Source organism: Aspergillus brunneoviolaceus, assembly GCF_003184695.1.
Source record: "Aspergillus brunneoviolaceus CBS 621.78 unplaced genomic scaffold BO95scaffold_67, whole genome shotgun sequence".
NCBI classification, from domain to species: domain Eukaryota; kingdom Fungi; phylum Ascomycota; class Eurotiomycetes; order Eurotiales; family Aspergillaceae; genus Aspergillus; species Aspergillus brunneoviolaceus.
In genome coordinates, this window is record NW_020290797.1 from 66,663 (window position 1) to 87,878 (window position 21,216).

Consider the following 21,216-nt stretch of genomic DNA (forward strand, 5'->3'; position numbering starts at 1 on the left):
GTCTTCTTGCAGTCTTTTGGGGTCCTTAGAATTGCACCTCAGTCGATATACGGTGGAATACGTTGGAATCATGTTGGCGCGCGGTCCAGGCATTCATAACGCCACCGGCAATCAGTCAGGCGGGGGTGGATATCGTTGACATCATTGGCTGAACCAGACGACCTGTGCATGCAGTAGCAGGAACGGGATTTGGCAAGATTGCCTATCATGGTCGGAAAAGACCATGGTGGAGTAGTTGAGGCCGATGTAAGGAGGCCTGGCTATTTCTGTCTTTGCCGCAGTTTCATAATAAGTACCCTCCCAATCAATTCTTCGCTGCTTCATAGCGTCATCGTCAGGGATACCAGCTGCCTTACTGATGTATATCAGCAAATTGGCTCCGAGTCCATTGAAACTCAGTCGCATAGAGCTCTAGTATGAATGCATGATGTCGGTCTCGCTGAAGATCCAGAATGGAGACTGCAATTGTTGACCTCAGGTGGGAATAGAGCGAGCTAAGCTGGAGCCTAGGATGAAGGTGACTTCCAAATTGGGAAATGAACTCGGACCTGGGATCACTTCCCAAAATGGCTAGCGTCTGGGGTCTTCCCTGTGGCTGCCGAACGAATCCCCATCAACAATGCTTGATTCAATCCTCAACTCCATCCTTCATCTTGCGCCTGATAAGATTTACTCATAGGGTGCTATGCGCCACCTGCTATTCTCGCTGCCAGGGCTTGCCTCAGTGAGGAGCTACACCGCCGTCTTTGCGTGGCGGCCTCGATCTACCCGTTCGCTCTGCAGAAGCGCGCAACTCGCGTCATCGACGTATAGCAACTATGCCGTTGATATCCCGGTTGGGAATAATGGGCAGATTACATTACAGTAAGGTCAACACCAACCATGTCACAAACAAACATCCCCAGAAAGCTGACCTTGCGACACAGAATAACTCATCCAGATGAATTGCCGCTTCAGAACGGGAATGTGATCGTCCATCTACCTCCAGGACCGTTATTCACGCAACCTGGAATTGCTGAACGCGAGACATCTGAAACTTCTAAGCAACGTGACCATGGCGCACTCTCCCCTGGGACAAGTGCTACCGGCTTGTCGCTGGCGCAAGATCTCGCGTCTAGCACTCTCTCGACTATAGTAACCATTAATTATCGGCTGGGCTATTCTCCATTCCCATCTCAAGAAACACAAAGGCCCGTATCAAATTCTGTGGCAGATGCAACAACTAGCGCGGGACCAGCATCGCCAGAAAAGGTTATTCATCAATATCCAACCCCAGTACATGAGACCCTCGCAGGCTTCGATTGGATCCACCAATACCTGCGGCCGAAGCGCCTCGGGGTCATCGGCACGCACATCGGCGGCTCGCTAGCCATAATGCTTTCCCTTACAGAAGCACAAGCCGTCCACGCTGTCGCAGCACTCGAACCAGTCTGCGACTGGACTGGCCTCGACGAGCATTGTCTACTTACTATGCCTGATGCCACAGAGTCGAGTTCGGCAACGATGTCGACGGCAGCCCCAGCAGCCGACGCCATAACTCAGAAGAAGCGAACCGCAGCGACCAAAACGAGTACGCCACCCACCGTCCCGCACGACTTGATCCCCCTTCTCAAAGCTCGACGATCATACTTTACAGCCCCAGAACGATACTTCGATGCTTTCGCCTCTCCCATTCTCTTCCTCCGTTCCGCGGGGAAAGACGTTCCCCGCACATTCCCCGAGTATCTGACAGGACCGGAGTACCCGATTCCCGTTCTGCAGCCGAAGACATCGCAGGAGATCTTTGAGGAAAGCATCTACAAATATTACCCCTCGTTGTCGGACAGCAGTATGTCGCCATTATCAGCACACTCTGAGAGTCCAGCCACATCACCCCCACTGTCGCCCATGCTGGCATACCTCAGCGAGAAGGCCGCCGCTGCCGCTGCCGCTGCCATCGCTGAAGAAGAATATATGGACGACGAGGAAACAAATCAGACCGCCATCCGTCGCAGAAAGTCGGTCTCGCGATGGCCGCCGTACGGACTCGATTACGGAATTAGCGGTCCGGCGGTGTTGAACCACCCAAACCGAGGAGTCAAGCGCTTGGAAGTGACGCTACCGTGGGTAAGGGTATTTGCTCGCGGTGAAGCCCTCGAGAAGACGGAGCCAGGAGCCCCGGCCCCGGTTCAGAAGCTCTTAGCGAAGCGAAAGTCCACTGCGGCTAGACGCAAAACCCACTCGGAGCGTGTCCTGGCGCAACAGGCGGTCGATATGGTGGACGTTATGCAGCGGGCTTGTTTTTGGGGTCGGGAGAAGGGGTTCGGGGAGAGCAGAGTTACGCTTGTGACGGTTGGGGCGGAGACCTGGCCTACCTCCGCGGAGAGATCTGCTAGGGAATGGCTGCGGGACGTGATGATGGAGATCGATAGTGCTGAATTATGATTGATCTCATGCTTACCCACCGATAATCAGAACGGCGCTGATATCTTGGGTCATTGATGGGCCTCATGAAATTGTGGACCCAAGGAAGTTCACTACTGATTATGTCACCTATTCATTGGTGAGATATTATTATCACGATATTCCCATGTCATAGCCGCTTTCCTCGCAGAATACAGTTCGAGTCAGAAGGAATCAATGCACACATTGATCCGACGCCGGGGTGGCGCGGCAACGCTAATTTACACCAGTGGTACTTCGGCAGGCTTGAGTGCCTCGTTCTGGACCACCTCAACCCAGTATCCATCCGGGTCGAGGACGAAAGCCACATTCCGCATGCGACCATCAGTAAGACGCTTCTTCCAGTTGACATTCAGCTTCTCGAAGCGGTCACAGGCGGCATTCAAATCATCAACGGAGACACCTTGGAGCAAACCAGTATTAGCAAGAAATTCACCGGTAGAATTGAGGGACGAGGTTGCCTTACAGATGTGACCGAAGCCCTGGGGCTCGGTGTTACCGTTGTGGTAGACCTGGCCCTCCTGCTTCTCGGTGCCGTAGTTCCAGGTGAGCTCGAGGAGGCCCTCCCACTCGGCGACGGGGTTCTTGGCGTCCTTCTTGAGCTCCGGGTTGGCGGCGGGGTAGCCGAGGAAGTAGAGGTTGAAGCCGGCGGCCTCGTTCTCGCTGGTGCGCAGCAGGGTCAGGCCCAGCACCTCCTGGTACCACTTGAGGCTGGCCTCGGCGTCCTTGACGCGGAGCATGGTGTGGTTGAAGCGGTAGCTGGCCGGGTCGGTGGTGGTGCCGCGGTCCTCATCGTGGCGGCGGATGATCTCGACCCAGTACCCATCGGGGTCCTTGACGAAGGCGATGTGGCGCATGCGGCCCTCGGTCAGCTTCTTCTGGAACTCGTAGCCGGCCTCCTCCAGCCGCCGGCAGGCCTGCTCGATGTTGTCGACGGAGATGGCGATATGGCCAAAACCCCGGTGCGGCTCCGTGTTGCCGTTCGCCACGCTGTAGTTGGGGTCCTCCTCCGTGCCGTGGTTGTGCGTCAGCTCCAGCACCCCGTTCCGGTCGGTGAAGTGGCTGCCCCCGCCCTGCAGCGACTGCGGCCCGTTGTACCCCAGGAAGTACAGCGAGAACTTGTTCTCCGGGAAATCGAGCCGTTGCAGCTGGTTGAGACCCAGGAACTGATAGAATTCCACTAGTCGGGGGGAAAAAACAGAGGAGCTCATTAGTCAAGACCTGCTCCATGCACTTTGCTGCCAGGAAGGGAGGGTGATTCCACGTACGGGATTTCTTCGGGTCCTTGACCCGAATCATGGTGTCTATGGGTTTTTCCAACCGCCATGCCGTCGGTTAGTCTGTTGTTTCAATGTGTCTGCGAGAGACGGATCGCTCAGGCCATTACTAACGGTGAAGCTTATACTTGGAGGTATCGGTGGCCATGGTTGCGAGTGATCGACTGGTTCCTGCAATGATCCCGGACCGGTTAGCATGATTAGCTTGGGGGAAGTGGGGTTCATTGCCAGTCCAGATACAGTCCAGCTTTAAGCTTCGGAGATGGATGGAGAAGATCCGTACTAACCAGGCACAAGGGGGAATTTAGGAATGAGGACCCGGGAGAAAGAGGAGCGGAAGAATGGAAGGGAGAACATGAATGGAGGGGAGGAAGTTTAGGAAGAGGGGTAGACAAGAAGAACTAACGAACCCATTAAATAAACGTCCAAGTAATGAGGAGAAACCCGCGAAAAAAAAGGTGGGGTCCACGGTGTATGACGCTATCTTATTAATCCACTCCCATGATTAGTGAACCCAATTATGGAGCTATCGCGAATCCAATAAGTAATCATGAAAATGAGTAGATGGTCTGATCAAGCTCTGAGTAGATATCTTCAGATTCAGAAGAGCTGTTTTAGCCAGTAGTATGGAACTTGGTGAAAGTTGGGGGGTGTAGAATGTCAACAAATTACGAAGTACTCCGTAGTTAGGTGATTCTTAGATACTCTGAATGATGTTGGTCGTAGATCTCCAAATGAGAAGCGGGTCAAAGAGAAGAAAATGCTAAGATATTGTCATTCTTGTCAAATTCAACGCTTACTGCATCAATTGATCCCATTTGACTAATGCGATCATGATACTGTCCTATGGCTGTGAAGTATTCTTCAAGCTTCTCTTGATAACTGACAAGGCGGTGACCGAAGGCGGAAAGGCACCCCCCCCCCCCCCCCACGTCACGGAGGATTCTGCCGGCCAAATGACCGTAGCTGAGCGTCTTCTCTAGTCGGTCGGTCTGTCGGTCTGTCGGCTTCGACCTTCTCCACCATCTCCTCCTCCTTCTCCTCCTCCTCCTCAACATCTCTCCTTCAACTTAATCTCAAGCCATTGCGGCGCACCACTCTTTGCATTCCTCTGCCTATCTTGGCACGAACTCATCAGATACATCACAATAAGGTTTGTGGCTCTGCTCTGCTCTTCAATTCCCTTTTTCCCGTCTCTCTAGGATCATCCTTTGCCAGATGATCGTCGCATACGCGGCAGACGTTGCTTCTCATGCTTGTTGGCCACCTGAACAGCCACGCCTCTAAACTTTCTTCCTTTTTCTTTTCTTCCTTCTCGCTTGTCTTTGCCTTGCCTACTGCGATGCTGCTTCGTGTTCTCGCGTTTGCCTGTTATGCTGGCCATGCACCCGGGCCCATCATTCCTCCCTGAGACATGCGCCCCCCCGCGGCTCACTTCCCCGGGTTCTGGAACGTCATTGCGCACCGACCGGCTGCTTATGACTACCATGATGTTCTATACGCAAAGAAAGTCTGGGCCTACGAGCTGTTTGCCTAGTGTCAGCCTTGAGCGAACCAGAGCATCTTGTATCCCTCGCATATCACTTGTACCACCCCCCAGGGCCTTGTCCCCCAAAACATCGAATCTATCTCTCCACAACCATAGCGCACTTGGTTTGCACAGCAACTTCGTCTCCTTCTGTTACATCCATCCCCAATAGCAATCCCGTTCCATCACTGCTCTAGAGAAATTATGGCTGAATTCAAGCAACCAGTCCGACCGGACTATCCTAGTCAGAAACCCAGCGCTCTCCCCGAGCCCCCGTACCGTCCATACTGGGAACGAAGCCCAGTTCAATACGCTCAGGATCTCCTTGGATACTCGGAGGACCCGATAGAATACGACCACAACGACCGCGACTACTGGGACAACTGCTTCTTCTTCCCGGAGGACTGTTCTTGGTCCCCGCCGAAAGACTGGGTCATCGAGGAACATATCAGCAGTAGCAGCAGCAACACCGCACCAGAAGCTTGCCACGAACCGTCCACGGACAACACAATCGCCATGATTCCCGGACTTCCGGATATCAAAATGCTAGATGCGGAGGCCCTGAGTGACCTGCTAGAAGACAACCTCTCACCTCCCGAAATTACATCGATAGTGTTCGTACATACATCCGTTCACTGCAAGAAACCTACCGCCAATAGACATCTGCTAACCACACATACTTAACAGAGTCTTTTCTACCAACGGCGCCATCTTCGCCTACGCCTCGACCCTGTCATCCCGCCAACTCCGCAATCTAAGCGCCACCTACGGCGCAGCCTATACCTGCTACGCAAAGAATGCCTCGACAGGCAACCTCACCGGCGTGAACCCCGCCAGCCATCCTTCGTCATACGTGACCACTCCCTCCGTATCTCTCGGCGACGTCGGATCGATTGTCTTTGAGCTCGACGACTCGGTTGCCGTCGTCACCCCAATAGCCGACAAGGTCCTCCTGGCCGCCATCGGACCCTCCAGATTGGGCAGCAACAGCGCCCAGGATGCATCCGCCAGCACCACAAACGGTCACACACACGCAACCCCGAACGGCTCCACGCACCACCACCACCACCATGCATCAGGCGCAAACACCCCCGACTCCACCTCCAACAACACCCACAATGTCCGCACCTACGCCAGCGTCGTATCATCCAACACCGGGGGCGGCCGAAGTAACGGCGCCAGCGCTCCAGGTGGTGGTGGCGGGGGCGGCGGTGACACAAGCGACTCGCAAACAGACTCGCACCTAGAGACCCAATACGAGATCGACCGCAGTAGCGACCTTGCCCGTTTGGCCACGCTGAACCTCTCCGCTGCGCCGGAGATCCTTCTCGCCCTAGAGTCCAAATCCGCCGCCTTGGGTCGGTTCCTAAGCCAGAAGCTAGAAGACCTAGAAAGTCCGGAGGACTTCTAGAGCCCTGTCACCGCTCCCATTTCCCCTACTTCCCTTCTGTCCTGCTGCTGCCGCTATACGCCTAATGGTCTTTCAGATCACCCGTGGTTTAGAAGTCCAGCTGCTCGCTCAAACCTCTTTAGCAAATTCTGGATTCACATCTGGTCTGGCAAGCTATCTACCTAACTGTTTGACCTGAATCTCCAGCCATCTATCTATTCTTCTTTCATACTCTCTGAGCGGGCTCATGATATCATCGTCGTCGTCCATCACCACCAACATCATCATCCCGTCTATCTGCTGGTACTGTCATCAACCGTTTGAACACAGATCGGGCTTTGCGTGACATATAGGTTCAAGCATATGTATTCTCATTCGCACTTTTCATTTGTTTATTGTGCCCTCGAAGCGTCTTCCGTCCATAGCTATTTCTACTGTTCAAATACCATCAAGTCCATGGATCAATTGATTACAACCCTTTTCACCTTTCTGTCCTGTTCACGACGAAGGAAATACTACAGTACATGGTACAGAGAATCAGGGTGTCGCTCACTCATGATAATAGACCAGCACAATCCAGCTTTCATTAGCCAAACTAGCAACAATAGCACTAGCATCCAAGGTTCAATACATTAGAGAAACGTGTTGCAAAGCAGCGGCTTGTCGCTTGGTGATTATAACCAGTACAGTCAAGCTACGCCTCCTGGCAAATTGAAGGTAAATGAGGAGAAAATATGGGACTCGGAGGTCAGAGGCACATGATAACGAAAGAGGCCACAAGTGATTTGGTTCCTTTGCGAAACAAACAGAATCCACCGCTTAATCAGAGCGAAAACAGAAAGCAGTCGACTGTGCATCGATCCAAAAGGAAAATCCGACTGACTACATCCACAGACCGCTCAGGCGGTCTTCTCCACAGTAGGGGAAGGAGCTTGGGCACCAGCCGCAGTTGCAGTGGTGTTGACGGTGGGCAAAGTGCCGGTACCGCTGGTATCGGTGCGGGTGATACCGGCGGGCCCAGCGCTGGCGGGAGCCGCGCTGGCAGGGGTGATGGGAGTCTGGGCTTGAGTGGCGCCACCGGCAGAAGCAGCCTCCTTCTCAGCGTAGGCCGGGGGCTGATTCGTGTCGATGGGGGCGGGGGTGGTCGGCGACGTGGTGGTGCTGCTGCTAGTGTGTGCCGGACCACGAGTAGCGTCCTTGATGATGGTCCACCATTTCTCGGCCTCGTTCGGGTTGGTGGCTTTGAAGCTCAACTCGGTGTTGGTGTGGAAGGCGTTTCCGACCTTGCCTCCAGAGACGTCCTTGCCCTTGACGTTGAACTTGACGCCGTCGATGGCACCAATGACGCAGTCGGGAAGATAGAGGGAAAGCTCAGGATGAGGGTCCTTGCGAAGGTCATCGTTGTCCTTGAATTCGTGCAGGTACCGAGCGGGGGTCACGACGTAATAGCCGCTGCTGTAGCCCTTAAGCATGGCGCGGGACTTGCGCTCAAGGAGGCCCTCAATGAGAGGCTTGGTGGCACGGTGGTCCTGGTTGGGGAAAGTAATATTGGCGAGAGACCTCGGAGGGGCGTCAGGGTTGACGAGAATATGGTCATTTCGGGTCATGAAGTTGACCCATTCGAAATCAGGCGGAACGCGCTGTGCCGAGGCAAGTATATCGCTGTACATAGTCCGGTGGCGGTCGAGCTGGGTAGTCATGTAGACGGTGAACTGCTCCATGGCGCTCTGAACGGTTTGCAGGACATGAGCCTCGAACTGCTGGAAGTTGTTCTGTACCGCAATAATATCTTGACGATTGTTATTCTCCTCGATGACCTGCTTGTTCAGGCGATGAACAACACCCCGACGCAAGATGTAAGGGTCGTGCGCTGTGTCGATCTTGTTACCGTGGGCCGCATCCAACGTGGCCGTGTGCTGGGCGAGCAACTCGATATGCTTTTGAGTGACTCCCCGGGCTTTATCAACGGCCTTAGCACCCTTCGCAGCTCCTCCCTGGAGCTCTTTGGACTTGGCCTTGATTTCCTTGTGAAGGCGCTCCAGCGTCGGAAGTACGGACCCCTTCAAGTTCTTTTCCGAGTCGAGATACAAGTTTACCATACCCTGCAGATCTCTTAGCAGCTGTGATTGATGCGACAAGATTCCACGTTCTGGCAGCATACCTGAGTGTTGGACCTGACGTTCTCGAACCATGAAGCAACTCCGCCCACACTTTGAGAGAAGTGGTGCCCTTCCCGGAGCGGCTCATTGACAGTCTGCGCAATAATTACATCTCAATCAGCATCCGACGCAACACAACTTCCATGAATAGGCGAAAGTCCCAGCTTCGCGCACCTTTAAGACCTTCTCGAAATCCTTCGCTTGCGACTTCGAGATTTTGGCAGTTGTCGAAACATAGTCCTCCAGGTATCCACACATGTGCTTCCAAGCTCGAAGACGTTCAAGGAGAAGGTTGGTGGTCTGACGAGCAGAAATGGCAATTAGCACAGTCCGTTAGTTAGCTGTCCTCGAGGTTTGCGATGGATAATGTCTTATCGCGGCATACCTCATTGCTATCGGAGTCGGGAATGGCCTCGTCATCACTGCCCGAGGTGCGCCGGGTCATGGTGCTCCCAATGGTCGCTGTACGCTCAGGGAGCTTTTGCTCGATGGGACTGGTGGTAGCCGACATTGCTGCTGCGATTTAGGTTGAAGAATGGGTATGGTTCGCAAACACCTGGTAGTCGGAGCGGTCGAGTCGATCGAGGGCAAAGATGACAGATAAAGGGAAAAATGCCGCTGCTGCAGATGCGCAGGAGTGGAGGAGCCGGAAGCGCGATCGAGGACTAGTCGGATGATTAGGGGGGCTTGTCTTTGTCGAGTTCCACGCTGAAGCGGAGGTGGGGCTCCTCTGGTAAGGGACGGGAATAGGAACTGCGAATGTCAGTCACGGCTGTCGGATGACGACGACGGATGGAGAAAGAAAAGGGGGAACAGGACTGAAGGGGGAACAAAGATTCAAGTCAAATGACATACAATGCAGTCAGTCTCTCCCAATACGCAGAGATGGTTTAGAAGCAGACGATCGAGGAGCAAGAGAATAGAAGAAGGGTTGGAGGCGAGTTTATGAGCAGCTCGTTGTTCGTCGAGGAGAGGAAAGGGGATCGACCGATGAAGTCACCGCCCATGATGGATGTCGTCGACCCCTCCTTTTCTTTTTCTTTTGACTTTTCTTTCTCGCTAAGCTTGGACTGAACTGTACCTCACTCAATCCGGACAGGCAGCTCAATTCCGTTAGGCCATCATCGAGATGCAGTTGAGAGAGCCCAGAGAGCCTAGAAATGCATCGGGAACTCTGCAAGCAAGCATGCCAATTGCAGCCATGGGGAAAAGTGCAAAGGAGATGCCCGATTCCGGCCCCACTATTTCCTCTCTCACACACCTTTCCAGATCGGGCCGGCAAAAACTGCCACCCGTACCGCCATCCCATCCCCAAAATGATATCATCCCTCGCATACAAAGAGCACTCTACGCAAACAACTTGACAACTTACATATCAACCGGAATATTTTCTATAAATTTCATGATTCAATTCATACCGAGCCATCATGGCGATGAAATATGTAGTCATGTAGTCTCATGTCGTCTTTCTCTTGTGTTTTTTTTGATGCTTTTAAATACATACATAATGCAGAAATCATATGAACTGCTGCTGGTCATGACCGTAACTCGTAAATGTACCCGTCTTCCGAATGAAGATTTCAGAGAAGAGATCCAGAGGTAAAGAGGTAAAGAGAAGAGAAGCAAAGATAACGCCAGGTTATTGTCCGTAATGTCCCAGTCCTTCTATTATTTATTTGCAAACGCCATTTATTCCATCTTCCTATCCTTGCGCGCCAATCCAACCATGCAACATGTGTTTGAGAAGTACCGTCGTGAGGTCAATGCTGTTGTCAAGAGACGGTATGTGCGGATTGTATTTCGATGACATGAGCTAGGGTGTAATGCGATGTTTCAAGACGTCCCGCGTCCATTCGTAGTGGATAATTATGTGCGGTTGTAGTATGTTTGGTGATAAGCAGGGGGGAGCCGGCCACGCCCAGAATCGTAGTTTTTGCGTGTCTCGTGATAAGATTCGAAAGACGCACGTTGAGTCGTTGATCACAAGCGACCTAGGTTTACCGGGCGCGAGCTTGAACGAGACGCAAGCGTCGGTCATCATCGTCGTGATGGGGAGCACGAGAGCCGAGAAAGCCAGTACGAGTCTGAAGGGAGTCCAAAGAAGGCAGGTATGTGTTGCTCCCACGGCTGCGGATGTAAGCCTGCTGGGGGGACTGGGGAGTGGAAGAGACAACGTCCTCGGCGATCACCGCTTGATAATCCGGCAGCCCAGAGTCGCACGGGCGCACACTGGTACGAACGGCTGTAGAATAACTAGGGACACGGCTGAGGGTTTCGACTTCGGCGTACTGGGGATGGTAGGGAGTAGCCATGCCGGAGTGAATAGGGTCGTGATCAATGACTTCATCCGAGGGGCGTCGGGAAAGCTCGGGACTGGCGGGACTGTGGGAATTTGAGCCCGAGCCCCCCGAAGAAGGTCCGAAGTAATCGGGGGGAACGCCAAGGCGGCGGGTTTCAGTATCTGAATGATGTTCGTGTTCAGGCGGCGAGGGGTGATTGTGTAGGTTGGCACGAAGGCTTGACAGACGGCTATGCAATGCAGACGCTGAGATATCGGTGTTGGTCAACGCATTCATCGAAGCAAGGTTTTCCACGGAGATGTTGCGGCTAAGGGCTCCGAAAGGAGTGCCAGGACCACTTCCCGGTCCCGGTGTTCGGTAACCCGAAGGGTCAAGTTCGCTGTACAACTGATCGAACTGGTGCTCGCCATACAAGGGAGGAGCTTGCTGAGCGATGTCGCTGATTGCTCTTTGTGCGGACTGAGGGGTCTGATCGATCAAGTTGTTGTTCTCATCGATGGCGAGGTTAGGGGAGATGAAGATAGAGACGGGGAGTGTAGCGCGGAGCTGTTGAAAATTAGAAAGAGATTGGTGAGTTTCGGGAAATGAAAAAAAATGCGTACCTCGCTAACATGACCATCGGGGTTAAGGAGCTGAACACGGAACTTGAGCTTATGGCGGATCTTGATGCCCCGGGTGTCTGTGTCCTGCAAGCAGCGAGCCAGAGTCTTCGGCAGGTCCAGATAACGCGTGAACTGGTATCCTTCAGCCATCTCGTCGATAACATCGAGGCCACTCTCTTCGTCAACTTCATGCTCATCGTTCAAGATAGTGCGAGTACTCTTGTAGGTGTTGCGGATCGAGTCAGGATCTTCAGGGTTGAGGGTGAGGTCGTGACTCTCAATGAGCTGAGAGACAATCTGGCCGATTCTGAGTCCCTTCAGCAAAGGGATGAGCTTGAAATCCACACGGATGCTGGTCCCAAAAACGACAGCCTTGGTCGGGGTGCTGATGGAATATTCGATCTTGTTGGGCCAAACATTCTCAACCGACTGCGACGTTTGCGGGTTAGTGGGCATCGCAAAGTTTCTTGAGGCTGAGATTGCTTACCATAGCGTGGGCAAGCTCGAGGGCACTGGCCTCGAGAGTACGAATGATGCGGAGAGGCCTGCGAACGGTGATGTCTTTCATATATTTGCGTCCGATTTCCGCCTTGAAGCGATAGGTGACATAGGTGTCGGTCAGACCTTCAACACTCTCTGGCATTGAACCCTCGAGGACGATGTCGAACGGGTACTCGTAGTTGCCGGCCGGCAGAACTTCGGTTTTGCTCTTACCCGCCTCTCTAAATCGCCACGTCTTTTCGTAGAAAATCTTCTCCCTCCAGGACTTTCTACCACCGCCGGCAGTGGTGGAAGGCAAGTGCCAACTATGAGGAAATTGTTAGTGAGCGAGATCCGGGAATTTGCGACGGGTCGAAAGGCATCACATACCAGACACGAGAGATGCCGGTGAGGTGGAGTCGGATGTGCTTGATGGAGAGAGGTTCAGAGAGACAGAGAAGTAGCTTTCCACTCAAATGAGCACTGGCAGCCTCTTCTTCACCTCCTCGAAAGACAATATAGTCTTCATCTAGACTGTTTGGCGCAAGGGAGGGGTATGTTAGTCAAATCGGAGTTGCAGCCGGCATACCGGAGTAAGTGCGATGGAAGTGACTCACCGAATATCGAAGTATTTCGCGTGACTGGCGCCTCCGGCACCGAAGAAACTGAGAGCCATGACGTCTTATTCTAACAGCTGCTTATTTGCAGCTGTCAGTAGAGCAAACGTGGGCCAGGTAAGACGAAGGTGTAGTTATGCCTGGAAAGGTGGGATGGCAGGAAGTGAGTAATGGGTGAGGGAGGGGGAGGTAGATGTATTAATTTAGACTTGAGAAAGGGAGGACCCAGTCTGGGAAAATCAAAACGGGAAATTAAAAAAAAAAAGGGAAAAAGATAAAAGTAAAGAGGGAAAAAAGCCCGCAATGATGCGACGAGGGGCCGAAAAACAAAAAGGCAAAAAAAAAAAAAATTCAGAGAAAAAATAAGCCTGGCCGTGATGTGCTGGGCTGGCTTCTTGAGTAGTGCACTGCTTGGGACTGCTTAGGAGTGCCGTCCAGATTCGATTTGCAGACCAAAAGTCCAAACGGGGTCGACAACGGGTCCCACAGCCTAAGCAAGGAAATGGTGGTGGTGGAGCCTTGAAAGTGCAGCCGTTTCCGTCACTGGGTCTTTCTTTTCGGAGTGTCGCTCGTGAGGCCGGCTGTGGCAAGGCGGGAACCGTAGTAAAATACCCAACTAGTCCGAGTAGTACGTAGTTTGAAGGATGGATAAATTGGATTTAGGTAGGAGGGCAAATTCAAGGGATTGTGAGAACCGGAGTTGATGCGATCAACTCCAGGGAGAGAGAGAGAGAGAGAGCTGACTAAGTCTGACACTGAGATGTTGTGTCGACTAAAGATAGAACAGGATGAGATGATGAATGAGATGATGCGATCACACTCAGAAGGGTTCTGGAATGGCGGTTAGTCAATCGATGATGAACAAAGACCAACTCTTCTCCACAGAGTCATTCACTGAGGAAGTCCCCATAGAGTGAGTCAATAGAGAAAGAAAGGATTTGGCAAGAAAAGGTTGTATTCAAGCAACAAACAAAGCAGGAATTGTGAATGAAGAAAGGGTAAGAAGATGAAAGGGACGGATTGGCTGCCTACCGGAAAAATTGGTTTGCGAGTGCAGGAGCAGAACAATGGCTGAGAGTATGGAGAGTTACTTTTGAGTTACTTCGCACAAGGTAATTCTAAGCCAAGAGATAGCATACAGTGACATCCGCAATCAGCAGGATCCGGAGGACCTTATTAGTCTTATGAGTATTAGGTCTGACCCTGAGAATTTTTCCGTCGCCTGAGATGCTTCGGGGTCGAGTCAATCACGCCCTCGTAAGATCAGCCCTAGACGGCTGTCTGGTTATCCGGTGGCCAAGGCCTACACGTAATTCAGGTACAACGGCCACACTGAAGAGTAACGATAGCGACGATCAGTATGGCGATAGGGATGAGGACATGCGTAGTCTACTGTGGAATTGGCAGTACTCAGTATGAGCACGGAGTATCTCAGCTGTAAGTGTGCATACCTCGGGATCATCCTTCCCGCATGATGATACGCGGTCTAGTCTAGTCTCCTTCGAGGTAAATCACCTCCAAAGTCGCATCTTCCCGCTGCTACTGCCCGCTGCTACTCCCCGACCTCATCCATGTCTCGAATCTCTTTTGGGTATGAGAAGCAGCCAATATCTCTTATGTTACTGGATCTCATGAGCTCTCACACACACTACCCCTCGATTTCATGGACACCAAAGCGCATACACACACGCGCGCGCGCACGCACGCACAGCCATGCAGTCGCAGGTCGCACCGCAGCAGCTTTGGATCCCACCTGCAGGGAGTATGCAAGAGATCGTGACCAATTCCAGTTCACCCTAGTATTCGTCACTCCTGGTGCCCCACAAGGATGATGATCTATCTGCTTATCATGCTACCGGGAGCCCTGCAACATTCGGTATCATATGTTGTTCGCTTGCTACAACGATTTCCCCTCTCCGCCTCTCCTCCCTACGGAATAATTCATGCAGTCCTCCCCGAGGCCAACTGCCGGGTGGCATGACATCCAGCCAATAGCTCAAGCCATGCCAATCCTCTTGGGAATAGGTATGATTGGAGAGGGGGCGAAACAAGCACATGAAATCAATCGCAGGGGAAAGGATAATCAAATAAAAAGTTAGTGAGGTGTAGGGGTCTCTGTTGGAGTCGATGTGACAGCAACCCTTCCCGAGCTTCAACTGTCAAGGATGAAGCTCAAGTTTTCGCAAACCCATGCCTGAAGTGGAGAACAATCATCCATCCATTTTCTTCGGGCAGCACCATTAGCGTTCCGGGCCACACTCCACCACGGGTATTTTTGACAGTTGAAGTTAGCAACATGAATCGGTGTGACCGACCGATATACTCGTACATAAGACCACCCAATTGCGCTACCCAGCTTCACACAGTCAAAGGAGGGGCAGATTCGAGACTTTTGATATTGGCGGGGCGTTGGCGTAATCTACGCACAATGTGTGGAGTTTTAACTATCAGCGTTACATTGGCCGTTCGATTCTGAGACAAATGTGAGTAAAAGTATGCTCAACAGCCCGATGTCAACTTGCAGTTGGCTTCGATGACCGTGGTAGTATACCAGGTTCTATTTTCAGATGATAAAGTACGTATTGCTCAGCACGGCTCCAGCCAAAGACGATCTCCAAAGCTTCAATATTCCCTGCTGCAGCTCAGCGCACGAGGATGCAGAACACACACGCACTGGACACGATTTCAGCAAGCTCGGCTGCAACCCTCAGGACTGGGAGTCAACTGACATGGGTAATGGGGCGCCAGCAGAGTCCATATACTAGGAGGTGTATCAGAAAAACATTTCGTGTGAGAGGGCGACCGACCGGCTTCTAGAACGGACACTTCGATCTCCTAGTCGGACCCTCTGGTTTACTCCGTAGCTACTCACCACCTAAGACTTACTATGTACTGCCTACCTACCACTTCTTACCTAGCCCATCCGACTTGGGACGGTGGACCCGGGTAGACTAAACTTGTCGATGCATCAATATCATACAGCGCTATCGGGCGCTCTCGGGGACTGTTCCGGCGAGGATCGGGGGAAACCGCATCCTTTTCGGCGGCCGGCTGTCATCCACCCGAAATTTCGATGGTTATCCCAAGCTAGACTATGAGTACGACTTGCCGTCTCAATATTGCTCGGAATAGAAAGAGCGCAATCGAAATCAGCCGGTATATACCGTAAGAGTGACGCCGATCGAATTCGTTGCGGAAGGAGGTTGTCGCGACTCGGGACTCTTGACGCAAACTATGATGCGATAAGCATGTTCCAGGCCCCTTTTAGTTTTGGCAGATGCTAAGATTTTTCGGCTTGACAAGAGCCTGGGCCCACTGCTCCGTTGTCAAGAGTCAAGAGGGATTTTGGTCCCTGACGGTCAGTGAATGGTCAAGTCTGCAATCGCTATCTATGACGGACGAGACAATTGTATGCCAATCGACGCGGTGAGTCAAAAAGAATGCCCGAACCAGATCATCGGAGGAGTGATTTGCAGAACCACATCGAGTGATCACATCATCCGAGCCAGAAAAGTCAATCAGGTGGGCCGGAATACAAGAACAAATTCAACTTGGCGGCCCACTTGCAATTTGTGGCTTGGGGATGTTGCAAACCACAAATCATGATCACTGAACAATCCTCCCGAAGGTGAACTTTTAAGATCTCGTCCTCGCCTTGCACTCTTCCGCAACCTGATACGAAATCATCATGATTCCCCGTTCGCTGTGATGAACTCCGTAGAGGTAGACTACACAGTTCTCATGGCTCTTGGCATTTACAGCCGTAAGGCTTGGTTTTCAAGGGAAATATCGTCTTGCACCCACACAATCCCAGCACGTGCTCGACACAGGCACGTAAGCTCCGCGCCTGGATTGGGTAAGGATCATTCGAAGATGAAGCGTCGTCCATGCCAGTTTATCGCCACAGCCGGGCGACCGAAAAGTTCTGATCGTGCAGTTACCAATTCAGTCTAGACGAGGCACGGGCCCAAAGACTCAGGACTCAGGAGCGAAGAGTCAGACAAGGCACGGAATGCCGTGCTCCGTTAAGACCCAGGGGCCCATAGGCCTTTTTCGGCTTGCCGAGTCCTCTGGCCTGCGGCCCAGCCCTGTCCTGTCCGGTGTCCTCTTTCGGCATAGACCTGCCATCATATCACTGTCAGTGATAGGGAAATCCGAATGGACCAATCGACTTATCATGAAGATCCAGACGATGAGATCAGAAGTACTCCTGTACCAGAAATTGGCTTCCGTAGCGGATCGACGCGACCAAGTATGCTGGCTCGGGAAGTACTCTAGAGTCTAGAGCCTAGATAAAAGTCAGGAAAGTTGGACGGTCAGCCAGCCCGCTCGCCCCCTGCAGCCGTAGTGACCAGTTAGTGTGCTTCGGATTTCAGACAGTTTTGTCTAGCGGTTGTAGTGTGATGAACTGATGATAATGACCGGAACTATTAGCAGCCTAGCCAGGTACCGAGCACGGACGCTTCAAGAACCCACCAGAGAAGATTGTTGTTGTTGTTGCTGTTGTTGCTGTTGTCGCTGCGTACGGAGTACATGTCGGGCAGCAGTCCTCCACCGCGGCGCCAGCCTTTCTTTCCCGAATGAGGCGTGTTGGTGCCTAAGGACCAACAAGCGGCAGCGGCGGACAGCACGTGGCCGGCCCTCAACCTCAAGTCCGGTTCCTTTTCCCGACCGTCCTTTTCATTCACCCCTTATCAGGAACCACCATCCATCACTCCACCACACACACCCCTTCTCTCCTTATCAATTGTCCGATTGTCGCAATAGAATCTCTATCTCGTTATCAATTTACCCGAGTTACGCGACCTTCCAGCCGAGGTTCGCTGCAATCCTTGCCGCCACCATCTAACTACTCATATATCACGACCGACCCATTCTCACAGGATGAGCTCACGTGTGAGAGAAATGGCGCCATGCCCCTTTTTGATGATCTTTCAGAAGGCAAGCTTGCCGTGATGCTTTTCCGGACTGCTGAAGCGCATAAAGACAAATTGGACCCGGAAAATACCTTTGCAGCTGGGGGGCATCGTCACATGCCACATGCAGATCAGGGTGAGATCTACCCTTTCCATCCACTTTCATCCACTCTTTCTTATCATGTAATATCGCCGGGGTCGAGACTGCGATTAGATAATCGTGCAATTGCATCTACACTGCAGTCACCCGCTGGTTACATCCAGCATTGGAACGACCAGAAGACTTCCTGACTTTTTAGCGATAGACCCCCTTCACGGGTAAGAATCCGATCTGAAAGAAATGCCCCAAGACGGACGATTGGATTCGGGCAGAGGGGCAACCCTTCGCTCCTGAATCGACTTCATCATCTCCAAACCCTCTGTGGCGGACAGACGGCCATGACGTACTGTTATCAACATGATCGGCCACCCACCTCTCTGGCTCTTTTCAACACCCCGGGTGTCTTTCTTCGAATAAGCCACTTTGCTGGATAGAACAGCCTGGATTCGACCGCGGATTTGTCCTTAGAGATCTCTTTAGCCAATGCCCCTGGTCCCCCATGTAATACTCATCATCAATGGATCTGCACCGCGGGAAGGCAACAGCTCTGACGCAAAGCATGCTGCATCGAGAACCACCAGCCCGCCCCAGCACGATCACCCGGACCAGCCGGTATGCGTCATATTGAGCTTGGACCGGGGGGCTATCGAAGCAGAGGTTTCCACTGAACCCCCACGATCCGTTATGGGGAAGTGCTAAAGAGGGTATTTCCGGCGAGGGCCCGCGAAACCTCTCAGGCCACCTGCGCATTGTGGCGTTTGTTGCGTATACATGCACCCAATCAAGGGCCTGGTTCTGTCTGCTGACTGGCATGCTGATACTGTACAGAAGTTCCAGAATGCCTCGCGCACAAGATACACATGCACAACCACCGCTGCCGGTTCCCATTCGCTTTCATCCCGGCTCTTCTTAATGAACAATTTTGCCGGAGCCAAGCCTTGCAACCAATTAATTCAGCCAGTCAAACCAACACAGCCTCCTCTCACAATGGTTGTGCTCATGTTGTGCTAGTGTGGTTGATTCTCAGGGCCACAGCATTGGCTTGCAGCGGACAAGCGTGTGCCATCGCCTGAGCTCCTACACCAAAGACAGACAACAATACTCTGAACCAATGATCGAACTGGAGGCACAGAGCCGCTTCCATTGGTGAAAGACTCTCGCAATGTGATACCGTAGCCCCGGCTTGTCGGCGTCCGTGGATATCCTGCTCCAGTTATTTCCTATTTGAGTCGAGCCTAGTTTGGGGATGGTTGTATTGTTCGCCGGCCCAAATTCCACTGATTGTGCAATCCTCATTATCGACAATCTTGCTGTACAATTCACTGTTGCTCGACTCGATACTATTCGAGCTTGCTGCTTTCTTGCCCGTCCGATTTGCTCTCGAGGCCTTGCCACGAATGCTGACAACTAGATGCTTTGTTTTAATCTGATTTTGTCGCCGCCGTGGCTGTGCCAGGTCTAGGAGCACCTCTTTCTGCCCTTCTGAATCATATCTCCGCACGCACTGATACTGCTTCCTTTAGCGGTGCCACAAGGAAAATAGATACATGTTCGACATGGCCTGCCATAGCCACAGTGCTGTCACTAATGCTCGAAGAGACACCAGCATTTTCTGGCCGTCGCCAGCATCAATCTACCACTCTTCTCTCTGATGTCGATGAGAATCAGACAGGAGAATAGACCCAAAGTTAGGTGTAAAGGCAGCGTGGGGTGGTCAAATAGTTTGTAAACGAGTTCCATACATCCACAGCAGCCATGCACGAGCTTTCCGACAACCACAAGTAATGACCTAATCCTATCTTCCGGGTACAACAGATTCTAGCTCGACTGTACTGCACCCGCCAAGAAGAGAGCAGACAACCGACGCTGTGATCTTCCCAACTAACCTCACAGCAGTAGCAGCAGCAGCAGCACATCCAGCAAACCAATATGGGCTCGACCAAACTAGCAGCTAATGTCTAGACCAACCGACCGAAGGCATGGCTATCACGAAACAACAAGACCTACCAGAGGATCGCAAGGATCCAACCCAGCCCACTACGCTGGCCAGTAACTGAACATAATGAACAGACAATATACACCCACTACACCCTTGTAACCACCCCCCCCCAAACCAAAAGCGAAAGAGAACCCATAATAATGCATCGGTCTAAATAACCCTAAAATCGAAGCTATAAGTACAGTCCAAGTGAAAACAAGCTATGAACACCACCAAGAAGTAAAGCCAGGGGGATCAACAACCCCCCTATCATCGCTATACATGAAACCCAGTCCAACCCCAACCCCAACCCATCATCACCATAAGAATTAAAACGAACAGAAACGAAAGGAAAAGTCCCTTGGAACCCGCAAGTCGACCTGTCCAGAACATTACCCCGTCTTCCTCCCACATAAAAGGAAAGAGAAGACACAACACAGCCAGCCAGCCAGCCATGACGACCCTGGGTACCCTAGTCCCCAGTGTCCCATCCCGCCTCAAGACCACCGCACCACAAACAGCAAGCAGCAAAGCTCTGGCATGCACCACCGCTCCGCGCCGCAATACAGCCGCACCAGCGAGCGACCCAACCCCTCAACCCCCAACCTCCAACCTCCAGCTGAGTTAGTACCATCCCATCCCCCAACCCAACCCAACCCAACCAGCAAACCAGATGTGAGGCGGACCCTTCAAAAAACCCACCCCAAAACAATCCACACCAGCAAGCCCGCCACGACTACAATGCCCGCGACCTTCAGCACAGCCACCGTATCGCCCTGCCGCGCCATGCGGGTCAACCGACTGGCGCTGCCCTTGAGGTTCGTGGACAGAGAGGAGAAGACTTGGTTCTGCACAGCAGCGAAGAAAAAAAAAAGGTCAGTTTGGAAAACACCCCCCGAAGAAAAAGAAGTGAACGAACCGAATGGTCCAACGTCTCCTGATCCCTCGCATTGTCGTAGATATCAATCGTCACGGACTTGAGCGCCGAAACCTTCGAGGAGAGGGAGTTGAGGAGGGCGTTGTTTTGTCTAACCGAGTGCCAGTTGGAGTTAGTTGTTGGATCTTGCGAACGTCTCGTCGCTTCTTCTTGGACTTCAAAAACAAAAGTCCAGGATACCCAAAGGTTCGGTTTGGTTGTCAAAGCTGAAGAGAGCCGGGGGATGGGGGGCCAGGGATAATCAAGGTAAGAACATCACATACTGTTCGCGCTCGTAGGCTTCGGCCATTTTCGCGGTTGTTTCGGTTCGTTGCGGGGCCGGGGCGAGGGTAAAGGTGCAAGGTTGTCCTAGGAGTTGTAGAGGAATCCGGTTCGTGAGATGTATTAGGTCCGGTAAATAAAGCGGAGTGCGTTGTCTATTAGGATAAGAAAGATGAAGAAAAGGACCGAGGTCTGAGGCAGTACGGAGAAGGAAGTCAAGAGTCCATGG

At 52.4% G+C, this 21,216-nt stretch overlaps 6 protein-coding genes across 6 annotated transcripts; 2 read left to right on the forward strand and 4 right to left on the reverse strand.

The window, feature by feature from the left end:
* Positions 1-685: 685 nt before the first annotated feature.
* BO95DRAFT_371339 (uncharacterized protein) lies at positions 686-2,424 on the forward strand (the record flags this gene model as incomplete). Its single annotated transcript, XM_025582951.1, has 2 exons — positions 686-864; positions 927-2,424. 2 exons carry the CDS (start codon positions 686-688, stop codon positions 2,422-2,424), a joined length of 1,677 nt encoding a protein of 558 aa, XP_025438764.1.
* On the reverse strand, positions 2,344-4,125 carry BO95DRAFT_446148 (lactoylglutathione lyase GLO1). The gene is given in 6 exon segments (XM_025587309.1): positions 2,344-2,845; positions 2,909-3,622; positions 3,711-3,746; positions 3,834-3,891; positions 3,993-3,994; positions 4,006-4,125. 4 exon segments carry the CDS (start codon positions 3,865-3,867, stop codon positions 2,664-2,666), a joined length of 966 nt encoding a protein of 321 aa, XP_025438765.1. The 5' UTR covers positions 3,868-3,891; positions 3,993-3,994; positions 4,006-4,125; the 3' UTR covers positions 2,344-2,663.
* A 1,326-nt stretch (positions 4,126-5,451) lies between these two features.
* On the forward strand, positions 5,452-6,658 carry BO95DRAFT_467050 (uncharacterized protein; the record flags this gene model as incomplete). Its single annotated transcript, XM_025589261.1, has 2 exons — positions 5,452-5,861; positions 5,935-6,658. 2 exons carry the CDS (start codon positions 5,452-5,454, stop codon positions 6,656-6,658), a joined length of 1,134 nt encoding a protein of 377 aa, XP_025438766.1.
* Positions 6,659-7,044: 386 nt separating this feature from the next.
* Positions 7,045-9,098, reverse strand: BO95DRAFT_446152 (PH domain protein). The gene is made up of 3 exons (XM_025587310.1): positions 8,971-9,098; positions 8,799-8,891; positions 7,045-8,739 (listed from the first exon to the last, which is right to left on the reverse strand). Exons 1-3 carry the CDS (start codon positions 9,052-9,054, stop codon positions 7,537-7,539), a joined length of 1,380 nt encoding a protein of 459 aa, XP_025438767.1. The 5' UTR covers positions 9,055-9,098; the 3' UTR covers positions 7,045-7,536.
* Positions 9,099-10,793: 1,695 nt separating this feature from the next.
* Positions 10,794-12,854, reverse strand: BO95DRAFT_371244 (arrestin family protein; the record flags this gene model as incomplete). The annotated part of the gene is made up of 5 exons (XM_025582946.1): positions 10,794-11,642; positions 11,699-12,127; positions 12,186-12,504; positions 12,569-12,712; positions 12,796-12,854. The coding sequence occupies 5 exons, from the start codon at positions 12,852-12,854 to the stop codon at positions 10,794-10,796; spliced, it is 1,800 nt and encodes a 599-aa protein (XP_025438768.1).
* A 7,624-nt stretch (positions 12,855-20,478) lies between these two features.
* On the reverse strand, positions 20,479-21,015 carry BO95DRAFT_371286 (SNARE domain- containing protein; the record flags this gene model as incomplete). The annotated part of the gene is made up of 3 exons (XM_025582948.1): positions 20,479-20,637; positions 20,709-20,817; positions 20,990-21,015. The coding sequence occupies 3 exons, from the start codon at positions 21,013-21,015 to the stop codon at positions 20,479-20,481; spliced, it is 294 nt and encodes a 97-aa protein (XP_025438769.1).
* Between the last annotated feature and the right edge of the window lie 201 nt (positions 21,016-21,216).